Below are 17,853 nucleotides of genomic sequence, written 5' to 3' on the forward strand. Positions count from 1 at the left end.
AAATTATGAATTTATGGTTATTTTTATTGAAAACAGTGTCAAGTTAAACGTGATGTTAAGGGAGATGCTGCTGGCATTTCTGCTGTTTAACTGTCAACAGGTGTCCATCTCTCCTAATTTGAGCTGAAACCTTTTTCCCTGAATTAGTTCTACCAAATAGCCTCTTAACTATACTATGTTAAGATGAAATAGTTAAATATTCAGACATTACAACACAAAACTGATGCAAACACCACGGGGAAGGATTTACTACAAAGCATTCGTAACCCACCTTGAGTCTCCTCCAACTACAAGACAGCGGCGGGCAAAGCCATAAATCAGATGTATTATGACCCAGGTAATCTATATGTGAGAAACAATAGGATATTATATTTAGACAAGACTGAAGCCAAAGTGGCCACTTTTGCACATTTTCTGAGGGGAAAATACACCGTTAAGTGGACAGCACCACCTTTGACTGTTAAAGTGGCCTCTCCTCAAACATTGTGTAACTGAGCACAAGGCCTGTTGCAGATTGCATGATCTTATGTCAGTCATTGTATAGCGGTGTGAGTGGTTTGTACAACTTACTAGCGAACATTTCTAAAGTGTTATGGGGCGAAAACAGGACAAGAATTCTGCCCCCCCCCCATCCATCCATATAAAACAGTAAAAACTGGCCATGAATCCATTTTAATAAATGAGCAGGTCCTACATAATTGGAAGTCACAGATATAGAATATTTTTTCGGTCCATGTGAAACTGTATGTTTATATTTCAAGGAGAGAAAAGTAGGGAAGGTGTTTTTTTTTTAACAATTTGAAACAAGCTTTTCACATCATTCCTCAGGATGGTGATCCCACTCCTCTTTCTTCACTTCATAAATACATTCAGCACTCAGTGGATGCAGTTTAAAAAAAAAAAGTTTCTATTGGATAAGGACGTGATTAATTCTGCCTAAACACTGTCACTACATTAACAGACTATTACATGTGCACTTAAATTAACATGTATCCATCACAGTTTTCACCACATCTTTTTCTTAACCGACATGAACCTTCCTCTTCCTTTCTCACACTGACAAAACACAATTTAAAACATGGTAAAAGATATGTGAGTAAAAATACACATTATTGTGTTAGCTAAAACAGGGCATCACTAGATTAGTGTGAAAACTTCATAACAAGGATCATGAGTAAAGACAACTTTTTCGGTAGCTCAACTGGCAGAACATTGTATCAAAGCTGAGTCCTTACCGCAGCGGTCCAGGTTAAATTCCAGCCCATCATCCCCCCTCTTTCTCTCCCCTGCCTTTCCAGTCTCTCCAAGCTATCATTATCCAATAAAGCAGAAATGCCCCAAAAAAACCCCAAACTTCAGTTAGCTAGCCCTTCACCAGCCTTGTGAGTCAGGCATCTCAAAAGCTTGCCTAAAGTGTCGTTGCAACTTGTGACAGGAGGATAATCCCTCTTCACACAAAACCTCAGGATGAAACAGGAGTAATAGACATTAACCACAATGCCTAAATCATACATCTGGACAGGATGAGGATAAAATACAGGCTATAAACAATATTGTTAAGGGGAAGAAAAAAAACTATCAAAGAACATTTTTAAAAACACAAAAATGACCCTAAAGAGTATTAAATGAGTTTGGGTGATATGTCGCTTTGGAGTCAAAAGCAGCAAACAAATAAGTGACCAACAGTTATTCTACTAGAAATACAGTTTAAATCTTCCTTTGTGATAGTATGTGGGGAAGTAGATTTTTCGTTTTCTTTGTTCAAAGTGTGTGTGAGACTCCCTATAGGTATGGGTACTGCGTGAGGCGCCTGGGGCTTAGCTGGTAGGCACTGTAAGCCTCGGCCCGGGGTGTCACGCTAACGTAGGGAGAACCAGTGGCAAACTGATGCTGGTAGGCTGCGGGGAGGCCATGCAGCAGACTACTGACAGAATCCTTACGACTGGCCGAGTCTCTTCTGGAGGCCGACGATGAGGTGTACGTTGCTGCATAGGCGGAGGGGGAGTGTCCGTGGCTGGCGAGACCACGGCCTAGCAGCTGCTCCATGGCCTGAGAAGCTGAGGAGAGGGCGGTGGAGGCTGGGTAGGTGTACAGGCTGGGGCCAGAGGCTGAAACGGAGGCCAGGGAGGACACCTCGGGGAAGTTGTAGTGAGAGGAGACGGCCGGAGGGAATGTCGACTGGCGACGCAAGGATGAGTCACTGTGGGAACGCTCTTGAGATGAAGAAACCACAGGCTGAACCTAAAAAGGAAACAACACTCAGTATACATGCCACTGCATATGCAACTAGAAGGCAGAACATCACTTGTACAGCACCTTGGTCAGTTCCTTTTGTTTAGATTAGACTTGCACTTGGTATCATTGGTGTCATTTCATATTTGTTGAGGCTGCATTAGTTCTTGAAATGGAAACATTCTAAAATGTATCATACATAGTTTTAGACAATTCACAACAATTTGCCTGATATTTAGGGTATTAATGAAAAAAAAAATATTCTAAATAAAGCTTTGTGGGTTTATGCAAAGTTTGACTGCACAGCATGAATGTGTAGCGACCAACCCACTGGTGGGTTAGTGACATCTAAAAAGATGAAGCAGCTAATGCTTGTACACATTAAAACACCTTTCCAGCCAATTCATGCCTTATTGTGACCTCTTGTCACATTGCACACGTTAAAGAGCTGTAAGCGGGTCAATATAAACAAATTCAAAAACAAGTTTCCTTCTCAGATTGCCCCTGTCCTAAAGTTTATTTCACATAAAAAGCTAAGAAAATGTCAGAAAAAATATGACGCAGAAATGCTTATTTTTTCTCTCTTTTCCTATTCTGCTCATCATCTGGCGACCCCTTAGATTTATCTCTCCTATTGGAGATATATTATGCCTCTCATCTGCCATTACATTTTATGTCCAGCAGAGAGCACTCTGGACTCATTGAACACTTTGTAACTCTTTAAGAACCAGATCATCAGAAGCTGATTGCACCAGCCTGAATTCACCTTTATGATGTTGCTTCTTTTGTTACCACTGACAAACATGCATCTCAAATTGCTCATTGCATTCACACACACCTGTCCACCACTGATCCTGACTTCCACATCCCATTGTCTTTAGGTCTACAGTTTCATTAAATGAACATCAGTTTGTCAATGTTAAGTTTGCCTTGCATCTCCCTCCTTTGTTGTGGCTTGTAGCTGCTGATAAGTGTGTCATATGACTTTGACATTCTTTGGGAGATGCTTCGACTCTCTATTGACTTGTATCGTGTGAAAGGGCCTCTTTGTCAAATCCGTTTGATAGCAAACAGAATAATGCCTTGAAACTGCTGTGTGGGGATATTCACTACCAACAGGGTAAATAACCCATGATGGAAGTTTTTAAAAGCTGCCGATCCTGAAAACTGAACTTTTATAAAGACAAAAGTAAAAAATTGACGTGAGGAATCAGCAGGAATCAATGGGGGAATTGTCGTCAGTTTCCTGGTGGAAGTCTCTGAGGTGGTCAAAGAACTTCCCAGCGGCAAAGCCCCAGGGATTGATGAGATCCATCCAGAAATGCTGAAAGCTCTGTGTGTGAAGGGGCGTGGAGGTCCGAGACGGTGCCAGTGGCAGACCGGGGTGGTGGTTCCCCTGTTCAAAACCCGGGACCAGAGGGTGTATGCCAATAACAGGGGTATCACACTTCTCAGCCTCTCTGGTAAAGTCTACTCCAAGGTGTTGGAAAGGAAGGTTCGGCAGATAGTCAAACCTCTGGTTGAAGAGGAACAATGCGGATTCTGGTCGTGGAACAACGGATCAGATTGTCACTCTTGCAACAATCCTAACAATGGTCTATATGCGTTTTGTGGCTCTGGAGAAGGCGTATGACCGGGTCCCCCGGGAGATACTGTGGGAGGTTCAGCAGGAGTATGGGGTGAGGGGGTCCCTTCTCACGACCATCCAATCTCAGGGAAAGGGGCGTTTGCAGTCCCTTGCTGGAGCTGCTCCCCCCGCTGCACGATAACGGATAAGCGAACGAATGTGGATGGATGAATCAGCAGTAAGAAGAGGAAGACTGTGGGATCCTGATGCACAGTTTTTGTTCGGCAGCTTATAAAAACTAGTCATGGGTTATTTATAGTGCTGTCAAACGATTTTTTTTTTTTTTTTTTTTTAAATTGAAAACGACATTGGCATACAGCTTACTGTGGTGTTTAATTTTACACGTAACATTCTCACTTGGAGCAAATAATCTCTCACACAATGTAACACTGTCCATCAATAAAAGGGTAAAAAAATACTTTGACGATTGGGCAGAGAATTTGCATCAGCTGTGTGCTTGGATGATACCTCAGTTCACAACGACAAAACACACACACATAACTTTGGTCTTGTCAATGGAACCATTTAGCAACTTTTAAAAAGTAAACTTTTAATTTAGAATCTTATTGGCATCCATTTCAGCATCTCACACTCGCCATCTACTCAAAATGTAACATTACTATTCTTTGGCCGGCTCACAAGCCCAAACAAGTGTGCGCGGCGTGCCTGTTTTGTTTCCGGTCTAGCTAAATCTGGTGTGGTGTTGGTGTTTTTCTAACGTTACTAGTTGCTCCAACAGCATGTGAAAAAAAGTTTGCTAGGCCAAAAATGTTAATCTTGCAATAAAAAAATTTACACTGTTAAAATGGGTTTGCGTTAACGCCGTTAATAACGTGACTGACAGTACTAGTTATTTACCCTGTTGGTAGTGAATAGTTTGCTAGCAGACGAAATTGACAAGGAGACACCTTCACACAATACCAATCAATAGAGAGCAAAGAGTTATTTTTTTCATCTCTGGTGGGAGGGACTTAAATGTGCTCTGTCTCTATAGCACTGTAATTAAGATACTGAAGAGTGCACATCCTTTCCCATCAAGTGTTTACTGTCTTTTTGTCTCATGTGATCGTCAAATAAATGCAATGGTTCCTCAAGCTGTCACTACTATACAACGGCAACATCTAAGCTTGTGAAACACAAAAGAAGCCTCACCTGGCTGAGGTTTAAGGGGTGTGACTGGCTTGGCACCAGTCCATGACGCTCCATGCTCACCCCTGAGCTGCAGGGCTGTCGGTTGGATGATCTCTTAGGCTTCATGTAGTTCACTGTGAATTAAAAAAGAAGTATTAAATTAAACTGAGTTCACACCAAACATGAACATTATTTGTGATAACACACAGAAAGCAGGTAGATGAGTGACTCTCACCGGTCTCCAGGCGTCCACGTGGAACGGCTCCTCTCTCAGAGCCCTGGGGTTTAACTGAAGGTGCCACCACTGCCAGAGACTTGGCTTGGCGTGACGACATGGTGCTAGCTGGGTTAAGTGTGCGGGGCAGAGGAGTCAGGGGACTGGCTGTAGAAGAGTCAGAGTCGTGCACCGTCACACAGCTGATGACGTTAGTGCGCTGGCTCAGACCAACACTATGTAATGAGAGAAAGCGTGTTATATTTCACAAGAAAATGAGAAGCGGTATATCAAAATGAATAAAGAACTATTCTGATCTTATTGAGTCAAAAAATATGTTTTTCCATTAATCCCCTAGTAAAATTGCCATGGAAACATACATGTTTTTGAACTACAAATATTGGCCTTGCACAGTTGAATCAGAGATGGAGGAAGTATTACACCAATGGTTAAATCACAGATCTTTTAAATAGTGCAGTGGAGTATCTTGTCCTCACCTGGAGGGATGGAATTTGCGCTCATCCTCTGTGTCTGTGTCACTATGAATAGTGATGATGCTGACTGCTGGACTGGGTGTGTCGGAGATGACGATTGGCTGAGATAACGTGGCGCTGGATGGGGTCACGCCGCTGCTGCAGAGTAATGATGCAGTGGAGATACCCCTAGGCAGAAAAATAGCAAAATGTTGAGATTTCCCACCCAAAGCAAATGTGATTTCAGCTGTGATAACAGACAGAAACAAGAACATAAAGGAATGTGCAAAAGTCTTGCTCCATTCTCGACAAATAAAACTACAACCTACCATCAGAAATTGCATTGCCTGGACAAAGTTCTGATTAGTCTTAACAGTTCATGGTGCAACATCAGTTCTTTTGGGACATCCGTCATGTTGGTGTGACAGCTTAAACTAGAGATGTTCCGATACCAGTATCGCCATCTCCTCCAATACTGCCTAAAATGCTGGTATCAGTACCACATAATAAAGCCCTGAAGAAAATCTACGTTAAAGAAGTTTATTTAAGTTCTTTTTCTGTTATAAATGAGTCAAACTGGATAATAAAAGAAAGTTCTGTGTTGTTCATGGTTTGTTTGTTTCACAAAGAGTTTAACAAAGATAGAAATCATATTACATCCATCCAGGGATAGTAGTATACAGCTGTTAAAACATAATAAAATATATGATACACTGGTATCGGATCAGAACTTGGTATCGACAGATACACAAGTTCAGGTATCAGAAATGTGAAGCAAAGAAAAAAAAAAAGGTATCGGACCATCTCTAGCTCAAACCTTGCAGGACTCTACCAACCTGTTCCGGTTCTCTCCACGTCTGGCTTTCACCTTCTTCCTCTCCTGCTGGGTCCTGGCTTGAGTTGTGCTCCTATAAAGGGCCAAAGATCAAACTAGTCAGGGGTGGACACCACTGGCAAATCAGAACACGAGACTTAACCACAAAGAAGCTTACTTTTCTGGCATTGTGCCAGAAAATTATCAAAAAAACCTTGGAGGTCAACACTCACATTCCTCTGTTAGTGAAGAATACATTTGCAGTACATTATGTACTTATCCCTTATAAGTCAATTTAAGATTGAGATGGTCATTTCATATGACTAATCATGACCATATATGACAAAACGATGACGTGTATTAAGTGCAGTAAAATCACTTTTAACCAAGATACTTCACAAAAATGCATCTTTTAAAATACGCATCTGCATTTAATGTATGTGAAATTGTAATGTCAACGACAGAAATCTGATGCTAGTTCACATTTGTGAAACTATTATCAAATTGCTTGGATTTAACAGTCGTTAGTTGACCCACCTCCAGCTGTGTCCCTGCTGCGTGGAAGCATTGGCGTGAAGTGTTTCCAGGGGCGATTCAGTAACATTTGACTGGTGGGCAGAGCTGTGGATTGCCACACCTGGGACTTGCTGCCATGACGATGGTATGAGGATCTGTTGGGTGCCAGTGGGCCAGGCCTGCTGAGAGAAACAACAGACACTCACACTTCAGTACATGTAACATCAAGAATCAGATATTAAACAAATCAACAGAATTTATATGATTTCTGGAATGGGCCAGACAAACAGCCATGCTGAGAAATAAATCCAAGGACCAAAGACAAAGAGAAAAACCAATTGGCCAATCTCTTCTACAGGCAAAAGCACAAAAAAATAAGCGTTCCCAAGCCATTCCCTTATTATAGCATTGCCCTGCAACAAATGCACAAGATGATATCATGCAAAGCACGAACAATGAAGCACTTCACAGGACCATGGTGCCTGTTAAAGAGGAAATACTGAAGAAAGATTAGTTTAGTTTACTGATGCCAAACAATCTGCTGATAAGCTGTCTTGGGAAAAGGCATGCCACATTTTCTGGGGCTGAAACAAAAGATGTGTGTCAGAGTCAGGCTGTAGGGATTTTAGTGGACTTTGTAGCTGCAACCTTCTTTGCTGAAACCAAGGAAGGACAGGACAAGAGAAGCTACAAGCAAAGCACAGACAAACCCAGCAACACATGCGCTCCATGCCCTCAGCACACCTATGGGGAAAGAATGTTGGGGAGGGAATGAAAGAGGGTGTGAATGGTGTAGGGAGGGGGGTGTCCTTTGGAGTGGAAAGAGATTGTACAGTTTGTCAATTCTGATTTAATGTTAAAGGGGAATTAAAAAAAAGAAAGAGAAAGAAATCAATATCAAGATGGAAAAAATGGTGATTCCAGACCAAAAAAGGTGAAAAATAAGCACAGAGCCATGATTATGACAAGACTGAATGTGAAAAAGCCAAATAAAGAAATATGATGGATAATACAAAGACTAGCCCCATAAGGTAGAGGGAAAATTGCAAACACATGAAATGAAAAAGGGGAGTGGCGCGGGAGAGAGAGATGGCATTGTTAGTGGTAGAAGTAGTGGGAATGTGATTTTTTTTTCTTCAGGGATGTCCTTGTAGCTTTACCAGCACTGTGGCTGTGTGCTCCAGGAGGGTGGGCCGGCCCACCCCAGCGCCCAGCCCGAGGGGCAGAGAATACTGGGGGGCTATGCCTGCTGAGGGAGGGTGTAGGGTGGCCACCATCAGGGGTGTACAGGAACCCTGGAGGAGGGAGGGAGGATAGGGGAGGGCAGTGTTAGGGCATGATGCAAAAGTAACGTCCTTCAAAAGGCTGTATCTGAAGAGATGAACACTGGTACCATTGGCCATCTGGACACCTGACCTCTGCAGTGTGCAGCAATTATTCCTACTTTTAGCAAACAGCAATTTAGTCACTTTACGAGCCACATTGGTCTCCCACATTAAACATCTGGCATTCATCCCAGATAGGAGACTGGGAAAACGAAAGGTATGGCTTTGAGTGGCAGCCCAATCAGTCCTGGAAAAAAATCTTAGGGCGACAATCAGTAGAAACACAAACAACAACAGCATGGACTACGCTGCTGGAGTCAAACCTTTTGTCATTTTAAAAAGCAGTGGCCTAAAAACATTTTAACAAACATATCCACTGAGAAAAAAAGCTTTTTGTTGGAAAAAATGTCTTAACGTGCTACTAACAAAACTTCGGCTTGCTCTGCTGGCAGAAAAAATAAGAAGTGGACATGAAAGGAAAATACTTGGATGCACTCACTGAATAAGCAAAACTGGGCACCATTGCTCTAGAGCTTGGCACTAATGAGTCGTGAGATCATTTAGGGATGTTGCCAGATTTATGTAACCCAGAGTTTAGGTTTCAAAATGCCAGATTATAAAAACATGTGCTCATGTGCACTGTATCCATGAAATCCATATGGAACTGCTGAAATTAAAGTTTAAACCTCAGTATTCACAAAAGGTAAATCCCTTTCTCTGAGTCAACCTCCCGAAAGTATAATGCTGCAAATCCACAAACCCCTTTCCCACATGCAAATTAACCTCAGATACCCCTTTTCCTCCAGGAGATGTATATATGACGCAGGTCTATTTGGTGCCTGTTTCCCCCCCCTCCCATTCAGTTGGAACAGCTTCGGTCTAAAGTTCTATACACTACATTGAACGAGAGCGGAATAACACTGAAAAATATGTTAAGTATTTGTTGCACTTTGCATCTTTGCATGCATGCTTTCTTTGTCAAAGCAGCATGTCTCTTCTCTGAGGACCACAGTAAAAATCGCACCAAGAATTTCTGTAAATAAAATAATATTCACAAGGTTAGCACCTCACAGACATCTTGAACTTTGATGAAACACCCACATACCTAACAAACTCTTACCTGTGTGAGCATACTTGGCTGGATCTGCAATGACTGAGCAGACTGGTTCTGAGGTACTATGGGTACAGAGTTCTCCATCCTCACAGGGAAACTGGAACTCTTATTGGTTGGCTGTAGCCCTAGAAAACAATTAAACACAAGCATATCAATGAGTAACACCGAAATACTGATGAAAAATATCTCACAGCTTAAAGATCAGATTTTTTTTATCCCTGTTCCAGAAAAAAAAAGGTGGAATATTGTGCCATTTAATTCAAGTTTAGGATTGCTGTCTGTAGAGACAGGCCTTTAAGTAAAAAGTGATGTGGTAAACAAAAATAATCAACATGGTAGAGACATTTTACACTAGCGCAACCCCACATGTTGTTTTTCCTTTTATGAATTCATGAGTTTATTTATACGGGACAAAGAATAACAGAATAACATTGACGATAGTGTATGACTGTACACGTGTAAATAGCCAAACCTAACTTCCAACACCAGTCTTTTTTCAGTCTGATTGCAACCTTTACCTTGAATAGTAGAGGGTGGGCAGACAATGAGAGTTTGCTGGAAGGGTTCTGTCTGGCTACACAGCCCAGCAGGACGCGTTGGAATCGGGACACTCTGTTGAGCAAGACCGGGAATGTTAATGGTCGCCTGCTGGTACAGAGCTGGCTGGTAGTTCAGCAAAGGCATCGTTCCCCCCGCAGAAGGCACCTGTTAAGACAAATTACCAGATTAATACTAGAGTAGTTGCAGATCTTTAAACTCGCAAGAATTAGTGGTGAAATATGGGTCATACCTGGTTATGCTGGTTGAGCTGGCTACTGAAGGTAACAGTGAGGTTGCCCGCTGCAGCGCTGGGAACCGCACTGGTGGAGTACAGGGATTTGTTATCATAAGAGCTCCGACGCTTACAGATCTCCATGTTCTGGAAGCAGGACTTCACACTGGGGAGGAGTTCAGTGTTTTAGTGATTAGATTTAAGTGGAGCCTCAACCAAACCGACATTTACATGCAGCACTGGCAAAAAGAACACTTCACTGCACACACTTACTGTGAGCTGTGGGGATAATCCATGAGGTGGCTCATTGTGACAAAGGGGTGACCTAGAGTTTTAGTAGGCGTGATCCTTTTGTCAGCATCCAGACGGAGCATCCGCTTCAAGAGGTCTATAAACTCTCGTCTATCAGCTTTCTCAGCCAGCATGTCCGTACCCTCCAAATGAGAGGACAGGTTGACCTGGAATACAAAATAACACCAAAATGAGTCAAACAAACAATATGTGGTACAGGTGATTTAATTTATTGGGTTTGTGTGTACAAACCATGCGTGTGAAGCACAAAAAACTAATTAGATGTTCAGAAGGAAAGCCATCTACCTGCATCATGTCATCCAGACAGTTGAAGATATACTTTCTGGCCTCCTTGGACTTGATACCCATCTCCATTTCATGCTCTGCTGGGGTCTGGAAGATGGAAACCATTTCTGTTTTTCATTAAACTATCACTATAAACATTTAGTGATCCGGATGCAATTTAATATTAAAAAAATAATCAAATCAGAAGGATCATCTAGACTTCTTTATATATTTATTGCCATTTTCTGATATTCTTTATAATAATAATTTAAATAAGCAGATACTGAGTAGAATTCATATGAGCTTGTATTAACCTTTAGCCTCCAGAGTGGGTAGCTAGAGTCAGGTCCTCGATTGAAGAAGCGACTGGTTTTAGTGCCGGCGCTCAGCAAGTACTCCGCAGGCAGGCCTTGAGTCTGAGAAATGTAACGGATCTGGAAACAGAAAAATAACATTCAAGTTTAGGAATCAAAGTAAGACCAAACAGTAAGGGCCATGACTAAAATCGGATTGCCTGCAATACCTATATAGTTTGTAGTTAAGCTTGTTTTTCTGCAGCATTTTGCATCTCTTGGCTTATTGCAGCACTAGCCGCTCTTAATACAAGTTCTACAGAGCACCTACAGTACATTCATGACCTGCTTTCAAATAACATGTGGCCTCTATTTCAATCTGATAGGTTAGCCTTTCCCATGCATTTGAACATTTTTCTACAAGGCCTGGGAAACACTAAAGTCAGTACTGACCTGGTCGTACTCAGAGGCTCCAGGGTAGAGAGGCCAACCCAGAAACAACTCTGCAATCACACAGCCTAAAGACCACATGTCAATGGCCTCACAGAATGGCAACCCCAAAATGATCTCTGGAGCCCTAGACAGCAAAGAGAAGGTTAGGAACTATTGCCAGACCTGAATTACAAAGTTCTGTCATAGAAACACAGCACATTTTCCACCACTCATCCTCATAAGACTACAAGGAAAGATGCATATAAATCAACAAAATGCAGCTGGGTTTCTTGTCACTAACCTGTAGTAGCGAGACTGTAAGTAGGTTGAGCAGACCGCTTTGGACACATGACTTGCTGAGCCAAAGTCAATGACCTTCACCTTGTAGGGCTGTCTTAGAGGGTCGACCAGCATGATGTTCTCTGGCTTCAGGTCTGCATGAATCAGACCAAGGCTTTTCAGTTTCATCAGCGCTGTTGCCACCTAAAGATATTAACACAAATATTAATCAGGCTGCAATACTAAGAATGAAAGGTTTATAGTAGCAATGACAAACTAAAAGTAATAATACGATAGATTGATAAAGGTTTTATGAAAACATTTGCCAACCTGCTGTAGGATGGGTCTGATGTGCCGTAGGGGGAGTGGGCTGAACTTGCTGTGCTTAAGAAAGTCATAGAGGTTCTGCTCCAGCATCTCAAACACCAGGCAGGTGTGACCCTTGTGTTGGAAGCATTCGTATGAACGCACAAAGTTGTACTCATCTGCGTTCTCTGCACTCAGCCGGTTCAGGATACCCACCTATTAAAAGAGAAACAAATAACCCCATGCGACTTGCCAGTTAAAGCTGATTCATTTATGTTGCATAACAAGAAAATGCCAAGTACAAGGAAGTGCACAATAATGCTATAGTATGTAGGTCCGTTACACTGGTTGCAAGTCTTATTTAACTAGTTAGTTTCAAAATTATTGATAAAGCTGCATGTCAGAAGTACAACAGGCAGGGAGTCACTTTACATTAGTTGCATTTCAATTTAAAGGCCCCTAATAAACAGTAACCTTACATCATCATCATCTTCCTCATGTAAAGTGGAACCCATGTGAACACAATACTATGATCCTAGTTTTATAGTGTAACTGACCATTTCTAACACAAAAGAATCCTATGACAAAGGGGAACGCAGTGTTAATAAATTAGCTTTGATCTTAAGCTGCCATTAGTGCTTGTTGTATTGTTGCATAACTTCAGAAGAATCAACTCTGTTCAACATTTCTAGAGCTAGATCGGCAAGGCCAAAAAATCTCACATACAGCCACACACATTGCTAGCACTGTAGTATTAATGCTGCAGGACAAGAAGCTCTCTGACAACATTGTAGGGTTATCAAAGCAGGTTACACAAATCTTGAATCAACAAAAAGTAATGTTAAATGTTTGATTACCTCGATTTGGCCCTGACGAGCATAAGAAGGATGGTTTTTTAGAATCTTGATGGCCACAATCTCATTGGTGCCCCTCTTCCAGCACTTGGCCACCTGTCCAAACGTGCCTCTTCCTAAAAACTCCAGGACTTCATAGCTGCAGGACACGGAGCAGAGGATCTCGTGCTGCACTAACTGATAATCCCCTTCACCATTGGAGCTGCTGCTCTTGGTGGTTTGAGCTGAGTGGGGTATGGACTGGCCTGTGCCGCCTCCACCACCACCCGTACGTGTGGAGTAAGTTGCTGCAGGGGCTGAGAGCTCCTCCAATATTTGGACACTGCCACATCCACTCCCACTGCTTTCATTGGTCTCCTCAATCTTTCTTTTCTGCCCGTGCCTGTGCCCCCTTGTTTCAGAGGACGTCTCGTTATGAGCAAAAGATGAAGACATTGCCTGCTCTGCCACACGCCGGCTGGATCCACGGGGGAGGCTGCCAGTGCTATCAGCTGCCCGCACCACCACTTGACCTCGGGAGCCAGGTGCTACAGGGGGGAAGACCAAGGAAGGTGCAAAGGGTGCCACAGCCATGGCTGGGGTAAAGGTGTATGCCGATTGGCCTGCTATGGAGCTGTAAGCTTCAGTGGTGGACACGTCCCAAACATTGCTCTCCACCTTCAGCTTCTTAACGCGACAAAAGGCACTGGAGGGGATGGAGGGAGGAGAGAAGACCTGCAGCTGAGAGCTCATAGCTGAAAAGAGATTAATGAGAATGAGATAGGGAAACAAAAAACCTAAACCACCTTAACTACCTATTTTATAAATGAACGTTACAAAGTAGTTTAGCATTGCCAGACCTATTTCCACAGCGCTGTGGAGGTAGGTCTGGCAACACCACACGTATATTCTGGAATTGGAGGGAGAAAAACACTTTGGGTTGTTTGCATTTCCTCAACCAATCACAATTGTCTTGGATGGCTCTAAGTTCCGGACGCAGTGACTGTGCCTCTGCTAAATAGTCTCAAAAGGAACCACTTTTCGTGGAACATTCCGCAAAAAAAAGCCACATAACATATTAAAGTTGACTGTTCATACTAAACAGTAACATGAGCTATTTTAATTACCAATGTATTGCCATAGCAAGCCCCAACAATTGGTCCCAAAACGTCCTAGTTAGATAGTAAATGCCGGGAACATGTTATTTGTAAGTCTTGACAAACATTCACCGAAAGAACCAAGCAGGCCTGCCTTTCTGCAAGATCCAAGTTTTCTTCAAAACTTGCCATTTTCAGCGAGTAGCTTGCTAGCTTAAAGTTTGTTGTTTCCCGTAGCAAAGCATACTAACATACTAAGCGGAAGCAGAGGGACACAGCCTGACATGGCTTTATCCTGGTAATGTACGTCTGTTGATCAAGACTACAATCTGTGTTGATATACTGCACTGCTACCAGTGCTATATTTATTTGGTACAGTTAGCTCAGATTAGCCTATATCGATGACGATTAATTTAGGGGATTGCTCCATTTCCGCTGGATGTCCCTCCCCTTCTGCTTTCTTTGTGTTGGCATTCTAAAATCCGGTCAATTTGGAAGATGTTTACCTGCTTCTCAGATCTCTGCAGGGTAATTTGAGACAGCTAGCTAGACTAGGAGTCAAGGTGGAGGTTGGGGGTGTGGCCTTGAACTACTGCCACTTTGCTCGTTTGAAAGCCATGATATCTCTCTCTTATGGGTAGGCCAAATTCTCTGGGCGGTCAAAGCAGAGAAAGGGGAGGTAACCTTCCCCCTTATGATGTCATAATGGGCAAGATTCCAGATCAGCCCATTTGAGCTTTCATTTTCTCAAAAGGCAGAGCAGGATACCCAGGGCTCGGTTTACACCTATCACCATCTCTAGCCAGTGGGGGACCATAGCCAGGTTGGGGGAACTCATATTAATGTTAAAAAACCTCAAAGTGAAATTTTAATTTAAAACAAACCAGAGCACGTTTTTCTCCCATCCCAGCTGCTGTTTGGACTAGTCAGGCCCTCCTCTGCATCACTGTAGAGGAAGGTCTGGCAATGCAAGACTAAACTCAAATTAACATAGTATAACAACAGTCCACCCTATTTATATTAGTTATTAGTTATACGTTTAGTTTCTGCTCAGTTGAGAGGTTGTACTACTTTTCTTTGTCATATTTGATAGCAAAATGTATTTCTCTGGGTAGCTGACTGTTGGTTGGACAAAACAAGTCAGTTCAAGATGTCGCTTTGGTTCAGAGAAATTGTTACGGGCACAAGTTTTTGACATTTCAAAAACCTTAAACTGAACATTAATAACCTTCATGAAGGTAGGGGTAATTGGAGGGTTGTTGTATTAGATTGCAACACATTTAGTTAGTTGCCCCTAATAAACTGGCAACTGAGTGTAAAATCCAGTCATCAACAAAAACCACAAACATGGAAACACTCCACAAACCATCAAATCTGAAAAAAAGATATACCGGTAAAGTGTATTGTGAACGTCACTAGCACGGAATTTTTATTCTGTCAAACTGTAAATTTTAAACACCAATATTCAACATTGGAACACTTCAATGTATAGAACTCTGTCTTGTTTGTGTTGTGTTTTACATATGTTATTATATGGACCTGTGTATCTGAAATAAAGTTGAATTGAATTTTAAGGTATTATCCGAAGGGCCAGACTGTAAATTGTTATAAGAAAATCTAATAAGACACATCGAGAGCCATGTTTTTAGGATTGGGTGACATAGTTAGAAAAGGTTGCCGCATATACAAAACAGTGCCATATATGACGTGTAGTAGGACAGAAAAAATAATTTCTAAAGAGTAGCATGTATAGTCTATAATATTATTACCTATATTGTTTCTATATTGCTTCTCATTTTAAGAAAGCCCTATTTTGTCTGACACCTCTTGTTTCTATCGAAATATCTCATTTATCGGACAGATGTTATATTTCAAAGTAAATCATGCAAGCCACAGAAAACAAAAACCTTACAAAATAAGAGTGTAAGCCATTACTTAACTCTATAATAAAACATAAATTAAACCCCTGCTGGGACAGCGCAAGCAATGTTACTATGCAATGATAACCTGGGATCTGAATACAAGGTGGGCCTGTTTCTGATGGGTCCGATTCCCGGTATAACTAGCTAAGCTTGCTGTTTGGAGAAAAGAAAGAGAAAATAGGTTTTGACGCAACCGAAAACGCAAATGTGCTGTAAAAGAAACATCCTGACAGGCTGACTGAACTGTGATGGAGCGTAGTGGAAGTTAAGCAACTGATTTCAAACAAAACCACATCACTGAAAGAACTAGACACAGAAACAGAAAACCACTACCACCTCTGACAGAGACCGACTTTTGGATCACATCAACACCACTTAACTTGATCATGCCAACACGCTAGCTTGGTCAATATGTGGCTTATATCACAAAATAAAAGTTACGTTATAAGGACAGACTGCATGAAAAGAAACATGTATAAATAATTAGTTGTTATATACCGGATTGGATGTTGTTATCGTTACAGCGACGAAAAACGGCTTCGTCCTGGGTTTAAATCCCACTGCAGTCTGCTGGACCAGTGTTATCCGATTAGCTTCCGCCAGCTAACGTCAGAAGCTAGCTAGGCCTGCATTGTTTCTTCAGTCGATGCAGAGCTGGCCAGCACGAGAAGGCGTTACAGTGTCGAGTTTACAGAAGAAAAATCCGTAGGTTTCATTGTATTATGAAGTTAAAACATCTAGTTCTAAAAAAATATTTACAGTTGTTGCTTAAAACATAATATATTCTACTCTAAACCCCCCTATCTTTAAGCAGCAAATCCACTTTTTACCGGAACAACCACGTCCTTATATCAGCTGCGATTGTTACGGCATTTCCGGTTACTACCGTAATTACCATGGATGTTTGGATTTTGTGTACGATGCACGCAATTTGAGCTTAATTTCTTACAAGATGAACAACTGAGGCAGACTCAGTGGACATGGAATGTAATTCGGAACTGTTTAAACAGGACGCTGTTGTCGAAGGATTTGGTCGAGAGACATTTTGGATCGTTTTTACACATCAAGGAAAACGGAAAACAACATGTTTACGGTAAAACGAAATTGACGTGACGTAATATAATATATTCCAGTAATTTTCCGGTAGGACTATAACATTTTCCACCAATCCTGTGACAAACCTGAAAACTAACTAGCTACTAACTTAACCACGTACAAAGACGAAACATAAAGATTGTTTCCACCAACTTCCTTACGGTTCTTATGGTTCAGAATTCTGTAAGCCTCTTTGCAGATTTCTTTTAACTCAGGCTTTAGTCCTCCACAAATGGTGGTATGTACATGGTTAGCAAAATCCAAGATGTGAGAAATGTTGAAGAGATCAGGTTTTTTTAGAGTGTGAAGATAAACAACTGAAGAATCAGAGAAAATTAACTACTCTAGAAACTTGCTTTTAGTGTTTAAGGTTGTGTTAAAATCAACAGAGATAGAGGAAAGTACAGTTGTGGAGGATCATATTTAACTGTTATGATCCTTGTAAAAGGTTTTGATTGTAAATACTGGATGCACTTGCTTAGAGGGAAAGGTTATTTGCTGTAGAGATGTTAATGCAATAACAGTTTAACACACAACGTGCATGAGGGTGATGATCAAGTATTCCACTTGTAAAGAGAGAACTGAATCATGCTCAACAAGGATGTCCCCACCAAGCAAAGTGATGATAAATCATCTTAGTGAAACATCTAAAGATATCTTACTTAAAATATATAATAAAGTATGGGACAAAGAAGGATTTCCACAAAACTGGAAAGAGGCCTGCAAACCAGTAAAATAATGCAGTATTATCAACCAATCGCTTTAAAATCCCATGCGTGTCTGTAAATGATTAGAGGAAATA

At 41.6% G+C, this 17,853-nt stretch overlaps 1 protein-coding gene across 4 annotated transcripts; it reads right to left on the reverse strand.

The window, feature by feature from the left end:
- Positions 1-782: 782 nt before the first annotated feature.
- On the reverse strand, positions 783-16,810 carry hipk1b (homeodomain interacting protein kinase 1b). 4 transcript variants are annotated; one of them, XM_032512343.1, is made up of 18 exons: positions 16,455-16,810; positions 12,962-13,692; positions 12,129-12,320; positions 11,821-12,002; positions 11,541-11,664; positions 11,109-11,228; positions 10,816-10,902; positions 10,492-10,676; positions 10,237-10,384; positions 9,965-10,151; positions 9,453-9,571; positions 8,168-8,302; positions 7,029-7,186; positions 6,514-6,585; positions 5,702-5,866; positions 5,226-5,440; positions 5,012-5,124; positions 783-2,241 (listed from the first exon to the last, which is right to left on the reverse strand). In XM_032512343.1, the coding sequence occupies exons 2-18, from the start codon at positions 13,688-13,690 to the stop codon at positions 1,783-1,785; spliced, it is 3,390 nt and encodes a 1,129-aa protein (XP_032368234.1). In that variant the 5' UTR covers positions 13,691-13,692; positions 16,455-16,810; the 3' UTR covers positions 783-1,782. The 4 variants fall into 4 exon arrangements, with proteins under 4 accessions (XP_032368234.1, XP_032368233.1, XP_032368236.1 ...); XM_032512342.1 differs by having other exon boundaries at positions 7,029-7,189; XM_032512345.1 differs by lacking the exon at positions 8,168-8,302.
- Positions 16,811-17,853: the final 1,043 nt, after the last annotated feature.

This window comes from Etheostoma spectabile, chromosome 4 (genome assembly GCF_008692095.1).
Source record: "Etheostoma spectabile isolate EspeVRDwgs_2016 chromosome 4, UIUC_Espe_1.0, whole genome shotgun sequence".
Classification (NCBI taxonomy): Eukaryota; Metazoa; Chordata; class Actinopteri; order Perciformes; family Percidae; genus Etheostoma; species Etheostoma spectabile.